Genomic DNA, 19,513 nt, shown 5'->3' on the forward strand with positions numbered 1-19,513 from the left:
CTTGATATTTTCATTGAAGAATGGACTGATATTTATCAGTCAATAGTTGGCTGTAATTACCATAGAATGGCCTGATATTTTTAGTACAGAATGGTTTGATATACTGTTCTTGTAAAAAGGGCAGATAATTTTTGTCTTTATCTGAAAATGAATAAAACTAAACATTTCCCTAGAGAGAATCACGAAATATGATCTAAAAGAATTATTGTATTTCCGTTAGCATAATTTTCAACTTATATTGAAGCTTTTATCATCTTTATGTAATTGTATACTTTTATGCATTAGTAAAGAAGTTGGTAGATATGCGAAAACATACTAAACTTGCAGTCATGTGCCTGACTTTTATCAGGTTTTATACTGAAATGTTTGATAACCACCTATATTGTATGTATTTGCCAAGCGATTTATCTGATTTTGAACAATTACACATTTGTGTTACTTTCTAAATGCTGCAAAAATAAAAGTTTTGTTTGAAAATTGTTTTTGTACTTGAAGCATTTTGTGTGAATGAATTTGGAGTGTTACAATTTACATGCATTAAAAACGTCAATTTTTTTCGCTACTTTAAAAAAATTAGCTCATTACTACACAATAGCGAAATATTAGAGTTTATCGAGCTGGGAAGATAATAGAGTATGGATTGCAAATTGACTGATCTGTATTTTTTAACATAGTCTCCTAAGAAAAAATTTCCGGCTGCTCTGAGAAATTTCTCGATTTCGTAACAGTAGACTTCAATAATAAAATGTCAAGGATGAAATCGGATAGCGAAAGCAAGGGGGCGTGGGTGCCACGCCCATCAGTCCGAAAGTTTCTCCTTCCGCAGTTCAGATGGCGCTGCTATCAATTCCGCGGCCATTCTTTAACATTGAGTGGATACGCTTATCTTTCAAGCGGCTTTGGCTCAAGCTTAACTGCCATCTGGGTGCAAAGCCCCATGTGCCACACCTAAAGAAGCCTCTTGCTGCAGGAGACAAGAGTCAAATCATTTTAATGCTCTTAATTCCTTACCTCGGAACCAGTGGCGGATCCACGCCCCCCCCAAGAGCCTTTAAACAATAGGTGAAGGGGCGATCGCCCCTCCCAAGAGCCTTCAAGCAAACATAACTCCAGTTACCTCACTTTTTTTCTTTATTAATCCTTAATTTTTTTTAATTAATTTCTTTTTTTTCTCAAAGTTCCTTTCCCTAAAATTTGTTCCCTAAGTTCCACCTTGAGATTTCTTCTGCTGGTAAGGTGGAAAAAATAAAGAAGTCATAGCCGGAGGAGGGTCAATTGTATTCCCACCAAGGTTCTACAGGGATTCCATGCGATTCGGCTGTCACGCTGCCTTTTCGCTTACCCCCTAGCGCCTAAGGGCTCGTGTAGAGAGGCAAAAAAATGTACACCCTTCAGTTTTCTTGGTAACGCGCAATAAAGCACAAGCCATCCAATAAGATGAATCATCGTTTTCTAGCCTTTGTTATCTCTTTTTTTTTTTAAATTCAGTCCTGAAACCCGCAAGCTTGACGTGGATCAAAAAATGGCCATGTCTTCGAAAAGACTGTTTTCAGTAATCAAAAATTTTAAAATAAATGGATGTTAAGAAAATTAATTCTATTACTTTTTGTAGCACATCTGGGGTTTTCCCAGAGAATGAAGCTGCATTCGCTTACGGATTCACTGATAATGACATTAACGGGGGGTTCCCCCACAGGGTGAGGCTAACAGGGCTCAGGAGATTCTTATCATTTTTTGATTTTCACTCTACAAATTTACTATAGTGGGGGCCTAAAGGTATGAAAAATCTCAGCAAAGACCCCCCCCCCCCTCCTCGAAAACGTAGCTCAAAAGCCCTGCGCCAACAGGTGAGCATTTGAACACACATAGCTTCTCTATAATATCTATGAAAATATAGGCCTCGGCCCCATCTAATAATTAAAGCCTTTGTAATTTGAAATAAGTACCTGGATTAAACATAAGTGGATCGCGCGTATAATGCTTTTCCAAAAACCGCCATAAAATCGTTTAAAGCGTAAAAACACTTTAAACGGGAAATATTAATATTTCCGCTTGCAACGTCTCTATAGTCTGAGCATTAGTTGAAAGTGGAACCACGAAAATGAATCGCACTAAGGGGGAAAAGGTTCTAAGAGCAGTGCCGCAACCAGATGCTTGGTCAGCATCTTGGTGTCTCTTGTAATGTTAAAGGGCAGGTAAAAGGTTGAAATTCACGCCCCCCCCCCCCTCCGGAACGTTATAAGTAGAATCCACTATATAAAATTGATTCTGTGGTGTCGGATGTTCTGCGGGAATTAAATTTAACCACCATCTTTTCAGACAAAAAAATCTGAAAATTAATATTGTGCACTTGATAATCATAATTAAATATTAATGAAAATCATTCCAATTTGCATGAAAGTAAGCTTTTGCTATTTAACGTATCTGTGGCGAAAAACTGTTTTTGAATAGGTTTTTGGCAACCATATAGTCTGCACAAAATTGAATAAGAAATTTATTATTTTAAATCGCGCAATATTAGAATTTCATTAGGAAGTTTTTTACTCTTAAATTTTTCTTAATTATGCAGAAAAATTAGTACCCACATATTTTATTGAAATATGCGTCAGTTATTTCTTGTTATCGAAAACAGTCTATACCTGTTTCAATAACTTTTCAATGCTATATTTTCATATTTAAAAACATTTTCATATTTTATCTTGACGTCCTATTCGAATAAGCAAGATTTGCCATTTAGTATTTCGTGTATTTGTGTTTCCAAGATTTTATATTTCCTGATTAGTAATTCTCTGAAACTCGTGCTAAGGTGGTTCCAAATTAAAGTTTTCATCCTTTATGAGTTGTTTATTTGAAACCGAACCAGAGATTCAGGTTAGGAGATTGAGAGTAATTTTGATGTTCAGTCAGAAGCGCATTTACGGTTTTGCCGATTTGAAGGCTATTCAAATTTCACCGCCCTTCCACTCTAGTCTAATTTTCTCGACTACTCTATCCACGAATTTTCCATCCCATGTTATAGCCCCCCCCCCCCCACTCCTGCAAGTAAACCTGTATTAAAGTCACTCTTTTAAAGGTCCGTCCCACGAGAGTTTGCTAGGTGACGCTGGATAAGATAATTAAAGTTAAAGATAATAAAAGTCTTTGTCAGGATCCGCGGTCGTCTCAAGCCTCGGGGAAGCAATAATTTTTAAGGCTTTCAATACAAAGGCAGAGGAACAAGCGTCTTCCTTTGTGAATGACCGAACAAGCACGGTTTACTTTACGCCGGCTGTTATTTTTGCGGTTTATGTCCGACAAAGACTTTTATTAACTTTAATTATCTTACCCAGCGTCCCCTAGCAAACTCTCGTGGGACGGACCTTTTAGTCATTTACATGTTTGCACCCTGTTTTGGTCACACACGTGTTTGACGCTGGTTTTGGTAATTGTTTCGTTACTTACACGCGCTCTAGACAATACCGTCTTAACGCATTCCCCGCGGGCGGGGGGCCTCAAATACAGAGGGGCCTCTGGTTTAAAATTTTAAAAGTAAACGTGTCTCGCCAGGTAGGGGGTTCAGAAAAATTACTTTTTCCGAGGGCCCAGTATACGCTTCTGACGGCTGACTCTAGGCCACTCACTGAACTGGTCCCTCACTCTTTGTCACTCATTTGATCATTCATTACTCCCGCTCTAAGTCACGCTTTTGCTCATTCACGTGCTTGCAAACTCTCTAGGTCACTCACTGACACGGTCACTTGCTGTCTGGGAAGAGGTGGCCCTTTTCCCATTTTGCTAATTTTCTTGGTCACTCAATCCTCAAATTTGCCGACCTTCTGAACTTGCCGCCCTGGGCTATAGCGCATTTAGTTCTGTAAATAGGACATTGATTTTAACCATCCTCATGCCCCGTTACTGAAGACAGTGTTGCAAAAAAAAAATTGAGGGGAAAAACTGAAAAATTACCAGCAAAAAAAAAAAGGCTGATGGAATTCAATTTTTCTAGAACTAATAGAGATATGAATTATTAGTACAGTAGACTCTCGCTAATCTGGCACATATCACACCAGGGTGTACTGGGTTAACGAAATCGCCGAATTACTGCAGATTGATTGAAAAAGTCCATTTAAATAACAAACTTCTGCTCATAAACATGTGCGCACTATGTTTTCCTCTTCTATGCTCGGAGAAAACCGGCCTTAAAACACCGGATTACTGGAGGGATTATTGAAAGTCTGACTCTATACGTAGTAGGATCGGAAACTTTATTTGAAGACAAAAATGGGTTTCAGACGCAAAATATTTTCATAAATCGGGTATACAAAGCTGGAAATTTGTAATTTTTTTAATTCTATCGTCTCGTTTGAAAATTATAAGTGATAAATGAGGAAGTTAAAGGTATCATTTGTAAATACAGACATGTCATAAATGGGTGTTTTATTGTGTGTAGTACTTATTTTCATTTCAAGATAGGATACAAGTTTGGTGTGCTATAAAATTGTTCACAGAAAGAAAAATTAACTGTCTAGAACGTGAGTAACTGACAAAAGACTGCTTAATGTTCTCTACACCAATCGCCAAGTCCTCGAAGCGTATACGTGAACACGAAAAGTTGCTGGAGTGAGTGTAGCTCGCCTTTGAATTCTTGAGTTTCCAGCAGCGGTTCCGAACCTTTTCAGTGCATACGCCAAGCAGATCATGAGTAAATACTAAACAAGGTATTGAGCGAAACAAGAGGGACCACCTTAGGGATGGAAACAAAGTCCCTTTGGTCGGGTCCAGTGCCGAGTGGGGAGTACTGAGCTGATATGAATTAGTACGAGACAAGCAGAGCCAGTTGAGGGCCCCACATGGATCTGCCGGCAAATAGATAGAATTCTCTATCGAACGAGACAGACCACAGAGGGCTCACCTGGAATCACTGATGTATCAAAGCTCATTTGGCCGATCCCATCACCGGCATTCAAAATCTGAACAGGGAAAACATCTACCCTGTGCTGTACTGAAACCGAAACTGCCTTATCACGGACCCTACATATGAGAGGACAAAAGCTGCGCCGCATAGGTTCAGCTTTTTATCTGAAGCCATGAAGTGATTTAAAGTTTGAGCGGTCACAAGAATTTTTCGCAAGCTCAGTGCGACCCGTTACGGGTAAGGGGGCTGTCAGTGTGCGCGTAGTAGCCTACCTATTTATTTGATAACTACTTTGTTGTTGTGCGTAAAGTTCATGCTTCAAGGGTTGGAGCTGACAGGCCCGGGGACGATTCTCATCATTTTTTTTTTGTTTTTTTAAGCTATAAATTAACTATAAAGGGGCCCGTGAAAAGTCTGGTCTGGGGGCCCACTAGAGGCTTTAGCCTAGGGGACCCGCTCTAGGATATGGAGGCCATGGTCAGGGCTTTAGATAATTTTTTTTTCCTTCAAATGTTCAAGGATCGTCTCTCTTAAACGAGGTTTCTTGTATCCGAGTTAGCTTAGAATTCATTTCCTCTGGTTGACCGAGATCCTTATTTTATTCATATTATTTTGCCTAATTGTTATCATAACGTCACAAAGAGAAACGTTTAATACTTTCACAGGGATCAAAAAAATTAAATTTAAACGGAAAGTATCTCTATACTTTGACTTGAAAAGCTGGAAAAAAGCATTTATCGAATACATTCGGATGAATTTTTATTTGTGCACATTGTTTTGTCCGGTTAACTGTGAGCTTTAATTTTTATCTAGCGAAGGAGGAAGAAGTAGTATTCTAGGAACATTTTAAAATACCAATTCATACGCTTGTCATATTTTGTTCTGTTTTCATCTGCAAAGTTTTTATTTATTTGTACAATTGCTCATGATGCTGTTAATAAAAAACATTTTTAGCTGGTAATGTGCATCAGAATTTCTTACAATGTTTATAAATATAACACACATTATTCAGTCTGCACCTCAAACTTTTTTTTCGTACGGTATTTTTTGCGAGGGTAGCCGGCACAAACGTTCAAATTTATTATCAAAAACAGCTTATTCATTAATTGTAACACCAGTTGCTGCAAGCAAGTTTTTAAATAAGTATGTTGCATATTGAAAAAATATAATTTTTATAAATATAAATTTTAATTTAGATTTAATTTTTAACTGCCTTCAATTTTTAATTAATTTTTATTTTCAATTAAAATGTAAACGTAATTAATTTTAATGTTCAATTAATTTTTTAAATTAAAATTAATTGAAAGTTTTAAATAATTTTAATTCTTAATTAATTTTTTATTAGTTTTTTTATTTTAAGTACGTTTGGCACCTGCGGACACTAGGTTGGGTCTCACCGATCGACATCTTCATTGTAAAAAATCGCCCCCCCCCCCCCAACACATCACCCTGGATCCGCGCCTGCTCGGAACCATACTATTGTATGTGACATACGATAGTATGGCTCCGAGGTATAGAATTGTGCCAGATAACTCAATTCACATTTCAGCTCTTTTTTGATGAGTCATCATTGATGGCACACCCTATAAATAGAAAATATAACGAGGTAAATTTTATTTTAAAAATTATTTTTAAGCCCGTTTTTTGTACAGAGATCGGACAACTAAGAATCAGAATTTGAATTCATTTGACCGTTCAGGAAAATTACTTGATGGCAGGGGCGTCGGAAGTGTTTCGAACCTGTGGGTGCCCGTCTTGAGATTCATGTAGGAAATTTCGATTTTTGAATCAATTCTGTGGGTGCTCGAACCCGTTCTGCAAACTTCCGTGGGTGCTCGAGCACCCACAGCACCCCCGGCTCCGACGCCACTGCTTGATGGCATCAAATAAGAATGTACTCTATCACAAATGGCGATAGAGTACATTGTTCTGGTATCACTGTCCCAAAGCTCTATCTTCAGGTTTTCTCAACAAATATGTCAGAAAGGTATGTCTTAAAAGCATGATATCATTTGAAGAGCCGCATTCATAGAGAGGCTTAGCAGGTCCAGGACAGTAAATTCAAGAAATAAATGGTCACAAGAAAATTAGTAGGGAGAAGGACTCCAAAATTTACAAAAATATGCATCCGCCTCTGCCCAGAGAGAGAGGGACTGAGTCAGGGAGTGACCAAAAAGAGTGGCCTTGAGTTTGCAATCATAAATAAATGTAATTTATTGTGACTGATCCATGTGACTGATCAGGCAAAAAAGTGAACTAGAGAAATCTAGAGACAAGGTCAAGAGGAAAAGAGGGATGAAAAAAAAAGAAAAGAAACGGGTATGTTTACAGGTTGAGACATACTGGGGGGGGGGGGATACTGGCATATATATATCCCTGCAAATTGAGAAATAAATGATCAAGAAAATTAGACAAGGATGAGTGGAAAGTGGCAAAATTTTTGTAGCCTAGTCAGCTAAACTGTAAATTTGCCTCTGGTCATGTGAATTTTTAATATTGGCGATTTTAAAATTTTTTGATGTCGAACTAAAGCCTAAGATGCTGTCCCTTACAACCTCGCTTAAGCTACACATGCCCCCCCCCACACTTAGCAGCAGTGCTCCTGACCGGGATCTTCTTTTCGACACTAACTGTTGGTAGATAGCAGCACTACACATAACAAGCATTACACAGAAACAAACTTCACGTCTGGTTTCGCTACACGTACACACACATTCCAACATGTACCAATTTGTTAGAGGTTCCACAGAGGAATATGGACGAGGTACATGTATGGTTTAGTAGTAATGGTGGTGGTGGGCTCCTCCATCGTGAATTTACAGTGTGAAAAAACAAAAATTATAGAAATTGTCCCATACCCCCTGTCAGTTCCACCCTTCCAGTTGGTATGAGTAGAAGCTATGGGGGTTTCAGGTAAAAGAAGTAGAGTCTAAAATAAGAAGCATTTGGTTGATGTACTCCCAGGCGTTGAAAAAATTAAGATTCAAATAAATTGGGCGCAGGTGTGGAAGACATTTATGTAAAAAAATAAAAAGGTTCAAAATTTTTCCCCCACACATCCAAAACGAATGAGCTGCCATCTATTATTAAAATTACATAATCAAGTATTTAGCATTAAAAAAAGTACTGCACTAAATTTATAAAGACAATTTCAAATTATTCTTTTGTTTAATAATGAAAGCCATTGAATTTTTTACAATTGCCAAGAAATTTCCCATGAGTTACATTACTGGGTTGCAAGTTGAGAGGTACAAGCTTAAAAAAAATGGGGTAGGCTGTGTCATAGAAACATCTGCAAATTTTTACGTGACTGCATTCTTTGTGTTTACCTGAAATAGTTAGCAGGCGATACCAATGTTGTCTATTTGTATTGTGAACTTCTCAAAATATTTTATAAAACAATTTTGTTACGAATGGGCCTTAAAGCTGAATGTTTTGCCCTGTTCTGCAACGAGCCTTCAGGTGATTGAAAATGATCTACGGTAACAATTCTTAAAATAGTGTTCCCTCAAAGCAGAATATGCCAAAATCTGTGACATACGTCACAGAACAATCAGTGCTACTGCAGAACAATTTGGAAGAATTTTAAAAAAGTATAGAAAACACTTATGGGGATTTTACTACTACTAAACCACACAAGCACCTTGTCCACATTCCTCTCGGAATTTCTAACGAATTGGTAGATGTTGGAATGTGCGTCTACGTGTTGTGAACCTAATGTGAAGTTTGTTACTGTGTAATGCTTGTTATGTGTAGTGTTGCCATCTGCCATCAATTCTAAGATGATTTTTACTATAGTGCATTTCCAGTCACAGCTGAGGGCTCGTTCCAGAATAATGCAAAACATTCTGCTTTGGGGATAGTGTTTTCCACGTCTTTCTTAACATTCTTCCTGAAATTTTTCTGTAGAAGTACTGATTATTCTGGGTGCACGTTGCTGTTTTGGCATATTCTGCTTTGGGGCAAATGCGGACCACATGCCTAATGCCCAGACTAGAAAACATAAATCTGTAGGGTATCATATCAGTTTCGTCTTTTGAATATCTAACAGACTATCCATTATCTTTTATTTGTGTTACAAGCGTCCTGAGATATAGCGCAAAACATTTTTGCTACTAATGCGGGCCACAGTTGTGGTGCCAAGACCAGAAAAGATATTAAAACCTAAGTATAGCATCATCATTGAATTTGTCTGAATATGAATATCAGGCAACACTGTTGGCTTTATATATATATATTTGCATTACAAAACCAGGGCCGTCTTAAGAGCATCGTAGGTCCCTGGGCCAACTGAATTTTTCTGAGGCTCCCAGGTAGGCCCATGCGTTAAGACAGCACTGTGCAAACCTCTCAAGATATAGTGTGAAACACTTTCGTCACAAAAGCAAGCTTGGTGCTCAGTCCCAAAGAGATATTAATTAATATGGTATTCTACAACCATATTTTTATAGGGTTTTTTTTTTCCATCCACCTCATTGGGCATTTTGCCTGTTGTGGCCATAGAGTTTGTATTTGTGTTATTAATTGTTACAATTGTTTTCATTCTCTTTCCAGATAAAATGAAAGCGGGAGTCTTTCTCCACAAAACACTAGATGATATCGGAGCTTCATTAGTTTCAGTTCTGGAGAGGAAACAATCACAAAAAAAGACATCAACAGGTGGCCTGTGGTGGTCGAGTGGTTATAGTGCCGGACTCGTGATGCGAGGATCCGGGTTCGAACCCCACAGTGGTGGTCGGCTGAAGTTGGTTTTCTGTGGTTCCCAACTTCAAGGCGCAAATGCGAGCCGATCTCCCCGTTAAAAAGTCTCGCCACAGAGAGCAACAGTCCTACAACAGTAAATCATTCAACCATAACACTTCACTCATAGTTAGAAAAACTGGGGGCAGATGGCAGCACACACTAACAAGCATTACACAGAAACAAACTTTACGTCAGGTTGCACTACACGTACACGCACATTCCCGCAGGTATGGGTTCGTTGGGGGGGGGGGTTCCGCGGGGTGGGGGGGGGGTGCATGTGTGGTGTAGCAGTAGTAGGTGGGGCCTCCAAAAAATGGCTCGGGGATCCATGATGTTCTTAAGTCAGCCACCTCGTTGGGCAATTTGCCTGTTGTGGCGTTGTATTTGTATTTGTATAGGTGTTAGACACTTTTATGCTGAGGAAGCGCACAAAAGTTTAGAAAGTCCTTTGTATGTGCATAGTGGCAGCAATCGTACACATTGTAAATGGACGTTAGCTGATATTTTTTTTATCAATAAATACTTCAGTTTCAATTTATTTTGTGATTTATTTACAAAAATGTGAAATTTCCAATGTGAAATTGACTTGCTAGGATTTAGAGAGTGGGGGAGGGGGTGCTTCTATAAGAGTGTTAGATCTCTTTAAAATTTTTCTACACATACATCTGATGCCTATTTTTCATTACTGTTTTAATTTGTTTACATTCACCAGATCTTGGTTCATGAATTTTGATGATATTCAAGAAGTTTAAAGATATTTCAAATAACATTGAATTTTAGAAATACAAAGGAATTTGGGCATCACTTTTCTGACAGGAATGGTAGCCTATAAAAAAAATGCTATTACCTTTTCAGACCTGACTTCAACAATAACACACCTACAGTTCTTGAAGTCAGGGCTAAACCTGGTGCTGGCTAAACTCACTAGATTAAAAATATCTACAGCAGAAAAAATTTACATTTTGTGCTTTCTATGTTAGACATCTTGGGATATCCAAGTTATCTGATGTATCAAGTTAGTAGTTCTGTACTTGATGAAATGCCACGAACTCTCCCAAATAATAATTAGTACATAGAAATGTAAAAACAATGAGGTGATTGTTTTCCCATCTCCCAGCCATCATTCCTCTAGTAATTAGTGACTAGGCACAAAAATTAGGTGAAATCTGATAACGTGAACAAACCACTCCTTAATAAATACGAAAGGGATTTTTCCAAATAAAATAGAGATTTTCCACACATAAAAGTTAAAGCTTAGGGAATAAAATCCTTACTGAAAACTGAAGTCGAATTAAAATAGGGATTTTACACATATGGAAGTTAAACCCTTGGGAATAAAATCCCTACGCAAAAAACAAGTGAAATTGGAGGCCAAAACTTCAAAATGGTGATCTAAAAAAATAAATAAATATTGTGTTCAATCAGAAACGCTGCAAACAAACATTCTGCGCGAATGACCCCAAAATCATCGGAAGATGAAGGGGAAAAAAGCGTCAATTTTTGAAGAACACTGACTTTTTGTGACATTTGCTTGATGTTTTTTTTTGTTTTTTTTTCATTTCACATGAGTGATGATGGCAGTCTTTCCATGACCGATGTTTAAGTCCGCAACACAACTTGTACAAAAAGGAAAAGTCGCCCATTTCTGGAACATTTGATGAAAGGAAATTCATTGGGGGAATAAGTATCTTTAAAATTGATTAAATATGTTTTTGCTCATTAGTATTCATGTTTTGTTATATCGCACGTACGTAACTTCAACAAAAGAAATTTTGACCATATGCGTGTCACTATAATCTTCAAGTGTTATCCAGGACTATTGGCTGCTGAGCTATTTACCTGCACGATAAGACAAACAACTTTCTTGTTACCATCAGAGGGTTTGTAAAATGGGGAATTTCCCCATTTACGACGTTTGGCATCATTTCGAAATGAGAAAAAAAAAGAGAGGCTTCATGCCTCACAAGAAATTCCTTAGGGATTGCTTTCATAAGCTGGGATTTTTTTTTTAAATGAAGAGAATTTTTAGGGAGACAGGATTTTTTTGTCATTTGCATTAAAATTCGGGAGATTTAAGAACTTTTCGGGAGGTCAAGGGATGAAGCTAAAATTCGGGAGATTCCCGGAAAAATCGGGAGACTTGGCAGCTTTGCCCTGGGGTCCATTCAGGGTCAAGCGTTTTTCTGAAGCCCTATCTTGTAAATTGTAGAAAATTTCAACCAGATATCATTTTTGTGAGGTCCCCGGGCCATGCGTTAAGACGGCACTGGGTCCATTGATCTGGCTCTCTTGTTAAAACACCACTGATAAGAATAATAACGAAAATGTTTTCACTTCCAAGCTTATATGAACCAACTGGAATTTCTCCATGCAATGGTGCTCAACCTTTGGGGGAGAGTAGGCCACTTTATTTATTTGAAAATGTGTCGCTAGCCACTTAGTTCATGTCGAAATGTGCCTCGGAGGCCACTTGAGTGATCTAGAGCTAGGCCAAGGGTAACTTGAGTGATGTGAAACTGCATCACAGGCCGTTCGAGTGCTCTGAAACTATGCCACACGTAACTTAATTACTCTGGAACTGTGCCGCACATCACTTAATTGATCTGTAAATACAGTGTGAGTTACTTGAGTGATTTATAAATATGTCACCGGCCACTTGTGTGTTGTGGAATTGCACCACTGGCCACTTGAGTGGTGTGAACTGTTTTACGGGCCAGTTAAGTGATATAAAATGTGCCGCGGATTAATTAAATGATCTGGAAATATGTCGGGTCCACTCAAGTGATCTAGAACTATGCCGCAGGTCGCTCAAGTGAACTGTGTATATGTCGCTGGTCACTTGAGTGATGTTAAACTGTGCCAAGAGTCATTCAAGTGCTCTGTAAATGTCCCATGAGTCACTGAGTGCTGTGCCACCGACCATTTAAGTGTGCTCTGGATCTGTGCGGCGGGTCACTCAAGTGATCTGTAAATTTTTACAAAATCAAATTTGAGGTTGCTGGTCACATCTGAGTGCCACATTTGGCCCGTGGGCCATGGGTTTTGCATGCGTAATGTAACAACAGCACAATGGTATTGAATGCACCCAAAACGGTGTGAAATTTTCACTAGACTTAAAAATTCACGATTCGATAAAAACTTCTCTCTCAGAGACAAAAACCCACAAAATGCATACTTTTACTAGAAATGATGTGATAACGGGAAATTTTAAATTTTAGAGCGTGATAAGCAAAACATTTCCTGACCATGTTAATGCAATGGGACAATTCCAAATGCGAGACCTGTAAATTACGTTTTTTTTCACTTTTCGGCCAATAATTATGTATTCTTTATCTTAAAATTTTTTTTCATAAAAATTAACACTGACTTTCTTACAAGAAAAATACCTTGTTTTTAAAAACTTAAGAGGAACTATTTTTTTTTATAAAAAACAACATACATACATACAAACTATTATTATTATTTTTTATTTTTTTTTCTTCCAGTATAAGTGCATTTCATGCCTTCTGAGGTTATTGTAAATAAATAAATTTCTAACATTATGTTTAGCGTTTTATCGAAAGCTTCCACTTCGAAAATTCGTAGCAGTGAATATTTCCGCAAATTAACTGCTGAAAAAACAACTTTCAACTCAAGAAATGAGATGAAAATTGGAGAGGAAAAAAAGTTTTTAATATTTTTTTTCCAAACATTATACATACAACAATGTACACATACAGGTTTTTAAATAAACAATTTACAAACAGGTTCAAAGAGCATAATTTGAAATATTAAAATCGCAATTCACAAGAGCACTTATATGTTTGCTATGAAATAATTTACTATGCAAACCTTTGTCCATTATTTTATACAAACTCTCTAAATTTGAAGAGATTTTTTTTTCTCTCCAACCTATGCAATTATTCCCAGCATATAAGAAATTCATTTTCATTAGATTTATTTTCATCATGACTCTACAACTGTCGTTTTCTTACACTGCAAGTGGGTGCCAGAAACTAACACCTTTTCTTCTAATTAAGACTGTTAATATTGCACGCATATCTCAACAGTAATCAACACGTTAAGGAAGCTGACAAAGTGGTGGCCCCTCAGTAATTGTGTAATTCCGAACATAAAACCCTTTAATGTACATAAAAGTGAGTTTTTTATTTAGCCTATCTATCAGGTTAAAAAAAACTATGACAGCATTAACAATAAGTGTTTTACTGATCTAATACTGATTGATAGTTTCTGAAGTCTAAAACCTAACTCTGTGATGTCTCTGTCATACACATTTTGAATAAGCAGCTCCAATCCCTTAGGAAATTGAACACAGGTTATCAGTGGCTTAGATAAAATGAACCGTAAAATTATATTTTATACGTTCTTGACTCTTATGTTGAGAAATTCCAAATTATAATATTTTGTTTTAATTACTGTAATGGATTAATGTTTAAAAATAAAATATAATGTACTAAAAAGTAAGTTTATCATAATGTTTCGTACCTCGTGATCAAAAAGCATTCATCTAGGTCAGTGATTCCCAACATGGGCATTAACGCCTCCTTGGGGGCGGTGGGAAGTTCCAGGGGAGTGGTAGAAGCTACGGGTATAACAGAGGATCCGACAGGTTAGATTGCATTGGTGATGGTGGTGGGGGCGATGGGAGAAAAAATTTCTGAAGGGGGCGATGGGACAAGAGAGGTTGCGAAACTATGATCTAGGTTTTCCACAGTTTATACCTGTTTTTGATGCTTGTCATGCCAAAAACCCAACCCTACTTCCGGAAAATGAGAGAAGTGGTGGCAATTTTGGAATAGAATGAGGATACATTATTGCAATAAAGGGCATGGCTTGTCTCGAGAGGTTAATGTAACACTATCTGCAATTTGCAATTTCAAACAAGATGTAAAACCATAGTTTTGAGATTTATCTGTCTCGATGTTTCACTGTACAGTGACTGTAGAGACTATCTAAATATACAGATTATATATCTGACTAGAGATCGTCAGAAATGCTTGTTAACCGAAAGCTATCCAGCCAGCACATTCAAATTCATGTGCTATGTAGAAGTTCCATTAGTTGGGCACTGTAAGACCAGTCGAGGCACAGGCTGTCCCTAGTGGGACATAAGTCTTTTACCCCGAGGGGTTGGACCATGCTGGAGAGAGATTTTGTTGGGCACTGGTGCTTTTAGTGCAGCAAAAAAGATAATTTTAGAATTCTTTTTCCTATATCCCAGGCATACTTAAATGGTCATTTTGAACTTGGCAAACTAGGCTATACAGTTTTGTGTTCAGTACCACTGTTACCCCCACTGTTTCATATTGCGCCTATGATGTTGTTAGAATTTTTTCCCTTTAATTATTTTAACTGGCAAGTCAGTGATCCGAGTATATACAGTCACCAATTGTTTCGATAATCGATGCTGTATTGCATTAACAAATTTGTCGGAAATACCTTGGACTTGAAAGAGGGATTGCTGTTAAAATAACCTTAAAACTGCTGAGGGTTAATGGATACAAGATAAACAGTGTTAAATTACTTTAAATAACGTTCTGTTGGTTTGCAGGCCTGTGGTTTCAATACATAATGATGCATTATATTACAAGAATAATAGAAATTGCTGCAAGGCTAATTTTTTTTAAACGTGTTCCTCACGCATTCCCAAGGGATCAGCATGATCCGTCCAGAGAATTGGTTAGAGTTAGTAAGCATCCATGCTCGAACCGGGATTCGAACCCAGACCTGCACAGTGAGAAGCTAGTTCCCCAACCACTCGACTGCCAGGCGGCGAGCACTAATAGACCCAATATTAGTGCAAGCTTATGACTGCAGTAAAAAAACCCAGTGTCCTTTGTTAGAACTTTTCTGGTAATCTGAGTTGCTTATTTCCAGTTTCCTCCGCCACCAGCACCAACCACCGCTGCAGGCCTGCCACCAGGTCCAAGCTGTCTGCCTTCCACATTGACGGCGGGAACTTCTTTACCAGCTACTCCGCAACCAAGCTGGCAATGCAGTCAGACGAGTACAGCAGGAGCTACATTTGTTGCGGACCTCAGGCTAAAGGCGCACCACCACCACAGCGAAGCTGTCGACCTTCGTCATCTGCAGTGACGGGAGCATTTGGTCTTAGCTCCGCCTCAGCAGCAGATGTACTGAGTAGCCTGAATGTGGTTGAGACCATCCTGGATTTGTCAACCACACTGACAGCAAATGATTTTGGTAAGAGAACTTTGTCTTCTGTGTTTCAAATGCTCTGAACATGCTACATGATAGAACTTCAGATATTGCAGGGGGAATTAAGATAGCGAAATTGTCTTGGAACCAATACCCATTGTTTTTTCTTTTCTTTCAGATGACATTGGTTCCTCTTCAGATGAATCAGACATACAGGAAGAGGTACAAATTCTTCCCACAAAGCCTGAGGGTCCCCCATGAAGTGTGACAGCACCCCTCCGCCCCGCAACCAGCGAGAGGAAAGAAAAGCCGGCCTCCTACAAAAAAAAAAAGCTATGTTGGCACTTCTGGGGGCACAGAAAGCAACAGCGGCTGCTGTAGAAAGTGCAGCCAAGGTGGTGGAGAAAGTCGCAGATGCAGGCAGCAGACTGTTGGATGAAGAAGCTACATGGAATGACCTTGCACAAAAAAGAAAAAGAAGCGGGGTGCGTCCGGTCCTTCAATGTTCAATGCCTCAATTTTCACACATTTATACGGAGAAAAATAAATGAAAAATTTCCACTCTAATTCTGTTTACATGAGGAGTTATTTAACTGTCGTGTACTTCTTGCAAGTCCATGCTAGAGATTTCAACAGCTTTCCACACCATTGAGGCGTAATTTGCGACAACAGTTGAAGAAAAATTTCTTTGTAATTTCTGTTAGTGAAAAAATTCAGTCTAAAAACTTAAAAGAGAATGTTTCCGTAGTCAAACTAAAATAACACTGGTGTAAAAGGTTTAAAAAATTTACTACTCCAAGATGACAATATAGCCATTTCCTAATTAATTTGAGGTGCTGAATATGAATGACAAAAAAAAAAAGGCTTGTTTTTGTTTTCCAAAATGTGTACACATTGGTGAGAAAAAGTAGGTATGTAAGTATTATACTGCTCTACAAAAAATTTCAATTAAAATGCCTGTTGGATAGATGGGAGCTTCTGAATCTGCGGTTGGTTTTGCCAGAATGCCTCTAGTTCTTAGATAAATTAGAAATCAAATGCCAAGGGTAAAAGTAGCATACCAATCACATTGGAACTGCGCATTATAGATGAAGATAGTGAATCGCTGGGAATTATATTGAACTCCCAAGAAACTGAAAAAAATAAATAAAGCTGCTCAAACCTATATTTTGACCTTTCCTCGAATCCATGATCAGATTGCAAAAATTGTTTTATGTATAACTCTTCACATAACATGAGAAGTTTGAAAAAATGCTATTAATTTCATGTGTCTGGCTTTGTATTTCATATAAATTCACAATAAATTCATTTATGCACTCAAAATACTTAGTGAATATGATTACTTTTATTGATAGAACAGCTTACATGGGTTGTGTATACTACCACCAGTGAAATTTTTCATTTCATCTCATAAAATTAGAGCCAATCTGAGATTCTCATGACATTCAGGTTCATATTAGGCTGCTTTGGTTTCTGAAGCTGTTTGCCTGTAATTATAGCCTAGGAACAGTAATTTATACATTCGTGTACTGTATAGTCACGGCTTGCACATGAAAATGTCCAAAAAGTCTAGAAACTTCAGCCATGAATTTCACTGCTCTTAAACTGAGCTTTGTCACACTTTCCTGAGTTTCAATCTTGTCGATGGATTTTGAATGCGTTTCATGTAGTGGACGCGGAATGGCCCTTTCTACTTATTCACAATCTTGTGCTTGCAACTGAAAAAAAAACAGTGAAGATTTATATTTAGCCTGTGAGAGAACCTTATTCCTTCAACAGCCACAAAAAAAACCCAGATTTTTAGGACACAGTGAAACCTGTCCATAATGATAAACCTGCTTATAAAGACATTTTCTTAGCTCTCAGTGTGATTCCTATTCACTATGTATTTTGAATTTACCTACAACAACAAGTAATAGACATGTTTGCAGAGGGGCTAGAATGGAGCTATCAATTGGAATGTGTGCTGGTGTTTGTTGTCAAACCTGTTGCAGCAGGGGGATCAGGGCAGGGTTGCCTCTGTTTCTGGGCAAGCGCTGTCAAACCCAAAGCCGGTTGAAAGGTAAAAAGCTGTCACTTCTATGGAGAAACTGGTTGTAAACTTGCATGCCAAAGCGGTAGGGGTTGGAACTACAATTGGTGAAATTTTTTTCTGTGGCTTCTGCCATTACTTATTTTTTACTCTTTCCAGTCATGTGGATGGTGGTGGTGTTAGTGCTTTTTATGTTGTCTCATTTCATCTTCAATTTTATCAAATTCTTAATTAATTTATCAAAAAAGATATTTTAACAGTTAAATTAATTTGTTTTTGTATCTGTACACCATTTCTTCTGAATTTATTTTCCATTTTAATGTGTTAAAGTTATGGATCTACAATGGCGCAGCATAAAACATTTACATTAGAAGAAAAGCTGAAAATAATTTCAGAAATGATTAAGGACTAAAGCAAGTTGGTGGTGCTAAGAGTATGGAATTTCTCGGGCAACGATAGCTATTGTTTTGAAAAAAATATATTGAAGAATGATGCGGAAAAAAGTATAGTGAACAGAAAACAAAAAAGATTTAAAGGTGTCGTAAATGATGATGTTCACAAAGCTACCGTAAAATGCAAGGTTAAAAAACTACTGGAGATGACATGGCAGGGAAAAACTGAAGCCGTTGTGGCAACCCTATGGGCAGACTAAGTGAGCCCAAACAAACAATGCTTTTCCCTATGTATTTTGCTAGACTGAGAATGCTTTTAAAATATAAATAACTAAATAAATTCAAGCACCATGACTAATACATCTTTGGGTAATCTACATAATTCAATAATGGGGAAAGATAAAAGTTTATCCTTACATATAAGGAGTTATATTTTAAATTTATTTTTGAAAGGGGAAGATAATTTTTCACTCTCCAACTCATTTTAAGTTTTTAGTCCAGTGCTTTCAATTTATTTTGAAAACTCAATGTATCCCATTAATGTCTATGGAAATATGAATTATTTAAATGGTTGATAAGGTTTTTGTGGCCATCATTTGATGAAAATTGTTTTTTCGGGTTTGAAGACTGTTGTTCGTTTGAGTTAGTTCTCAACGTTTCCCCAACACTAGTGGTTGTCATCATCAGGAGAATAGATAAACTGGATCAAAGTCAAGTTTTGCGGAGTCTCATGTTGTATTTACGTACATAAGTGGCTTGACCCACACTATTGTTTTGCGATTGGTCAGTTGATTCTATTGAAAACAGCTGTTATGCTGGTAGAACCTGATTGCCGAGAGATGTGGAGTTATCTGATTGGCTGTTGTAGTCATTCTGTTGCTGGATCTTGAAGGGGAAGGTTCTTGTTCTTCTGAGAGCTGGTGTCCAGGATCTGCTCAATTTCAAAGTTTCTTCTCTTCTATTATAGCTGTTTTTGTGCTTGTATATTTCAATAGCCTCTCTGTAGATTCGTGGAAAGAAGTAGTCAACATTAGCTATTACCTGTGTTTTGCTGAACTGTACACTGTGGTTGTCGTTAAGCGCATGCTCTGCCACCGCAGACTTTTCTGTTTGGCCCATGAACGTTGAGAACTAACTCAAACGGACGACGGTCTCCAAACCCGAAAAAACAATTTTCATGATTAATTTAAATAATATGAAGCTCCCCAATAAAAAGTGCAATTTTCATATAATTTTTTTCTTTTACTGTTTATTTTGCCTTTTTGTTTCTTCATCATTACGATAGATCGGGGC

At 37.7% G+C, this 19,513-nt stretch overlaps 2 protein-coding genes across 3 annotated transcripts in view; one reads left to right on the forward strand and one right to left on the reverse strand.

The window, feature by feature from the left end:
* The first annotated feature begins 6,613 nt into the window (after nt 1–6,613).
* LOC149081425 (uncharacterized) lies at nt 6,614–17,119 on the forward strand. Its single transcript, XM_089238361.1, has 3 exons — nt 6,614–6,881; nt 15,515–15,841; nt 15,975–17,119. Exons 1-3 carry the CDS (start codon nt 6,803–6,805, stop codon nt 16,055–16,057), a joined length of 489 nt encoding a protein of 162 aa, XP_089094487.1. The 5' UTR covers nt 6,614–6,802; the 3' UTR covers nt 16,058–17,119.
* A 7-nt stretch (nt 17,120–17,126) lies between these two features.
* Nucleotides 17,127–19,513, reverse strand: part of LOC149081426 (uncharacterized) — a 191,939-nt gene continuing 189,552 nt past the window's right edge. For both annotated transcript variants that reach the window (XM_089238360.1, XM_089238358.1), the window contains one exon: nt 17,127–17,514. In XM_089238360.1, coding sequence (XP_089094486.1) covers nt 17,491–17,514 — 24 coding nt within the window. In that variant the 3' untranslated portion in view covers nt 17,127–17,490. The remainder of the gene's footprint in view (nt 17,515–19,513) is intronic.

This window comes from Pholcus phalangioides, unplaced genomic scaffold (assembly GCF_987345545.1).
Source record: "Pholcus phalangioides strain wild (caught in Gottingen) unplaced genomic scaffold, Ppha-v1.0 ptg000010l_1, whole genome shotgun sequence".
Classification (NCBI taxonomy): Eukaryota; Metazoa; Arthropoda; class Arachnida; order Araneae; family Pholcidae; genus Pholcus; species Pholcus phalangioides.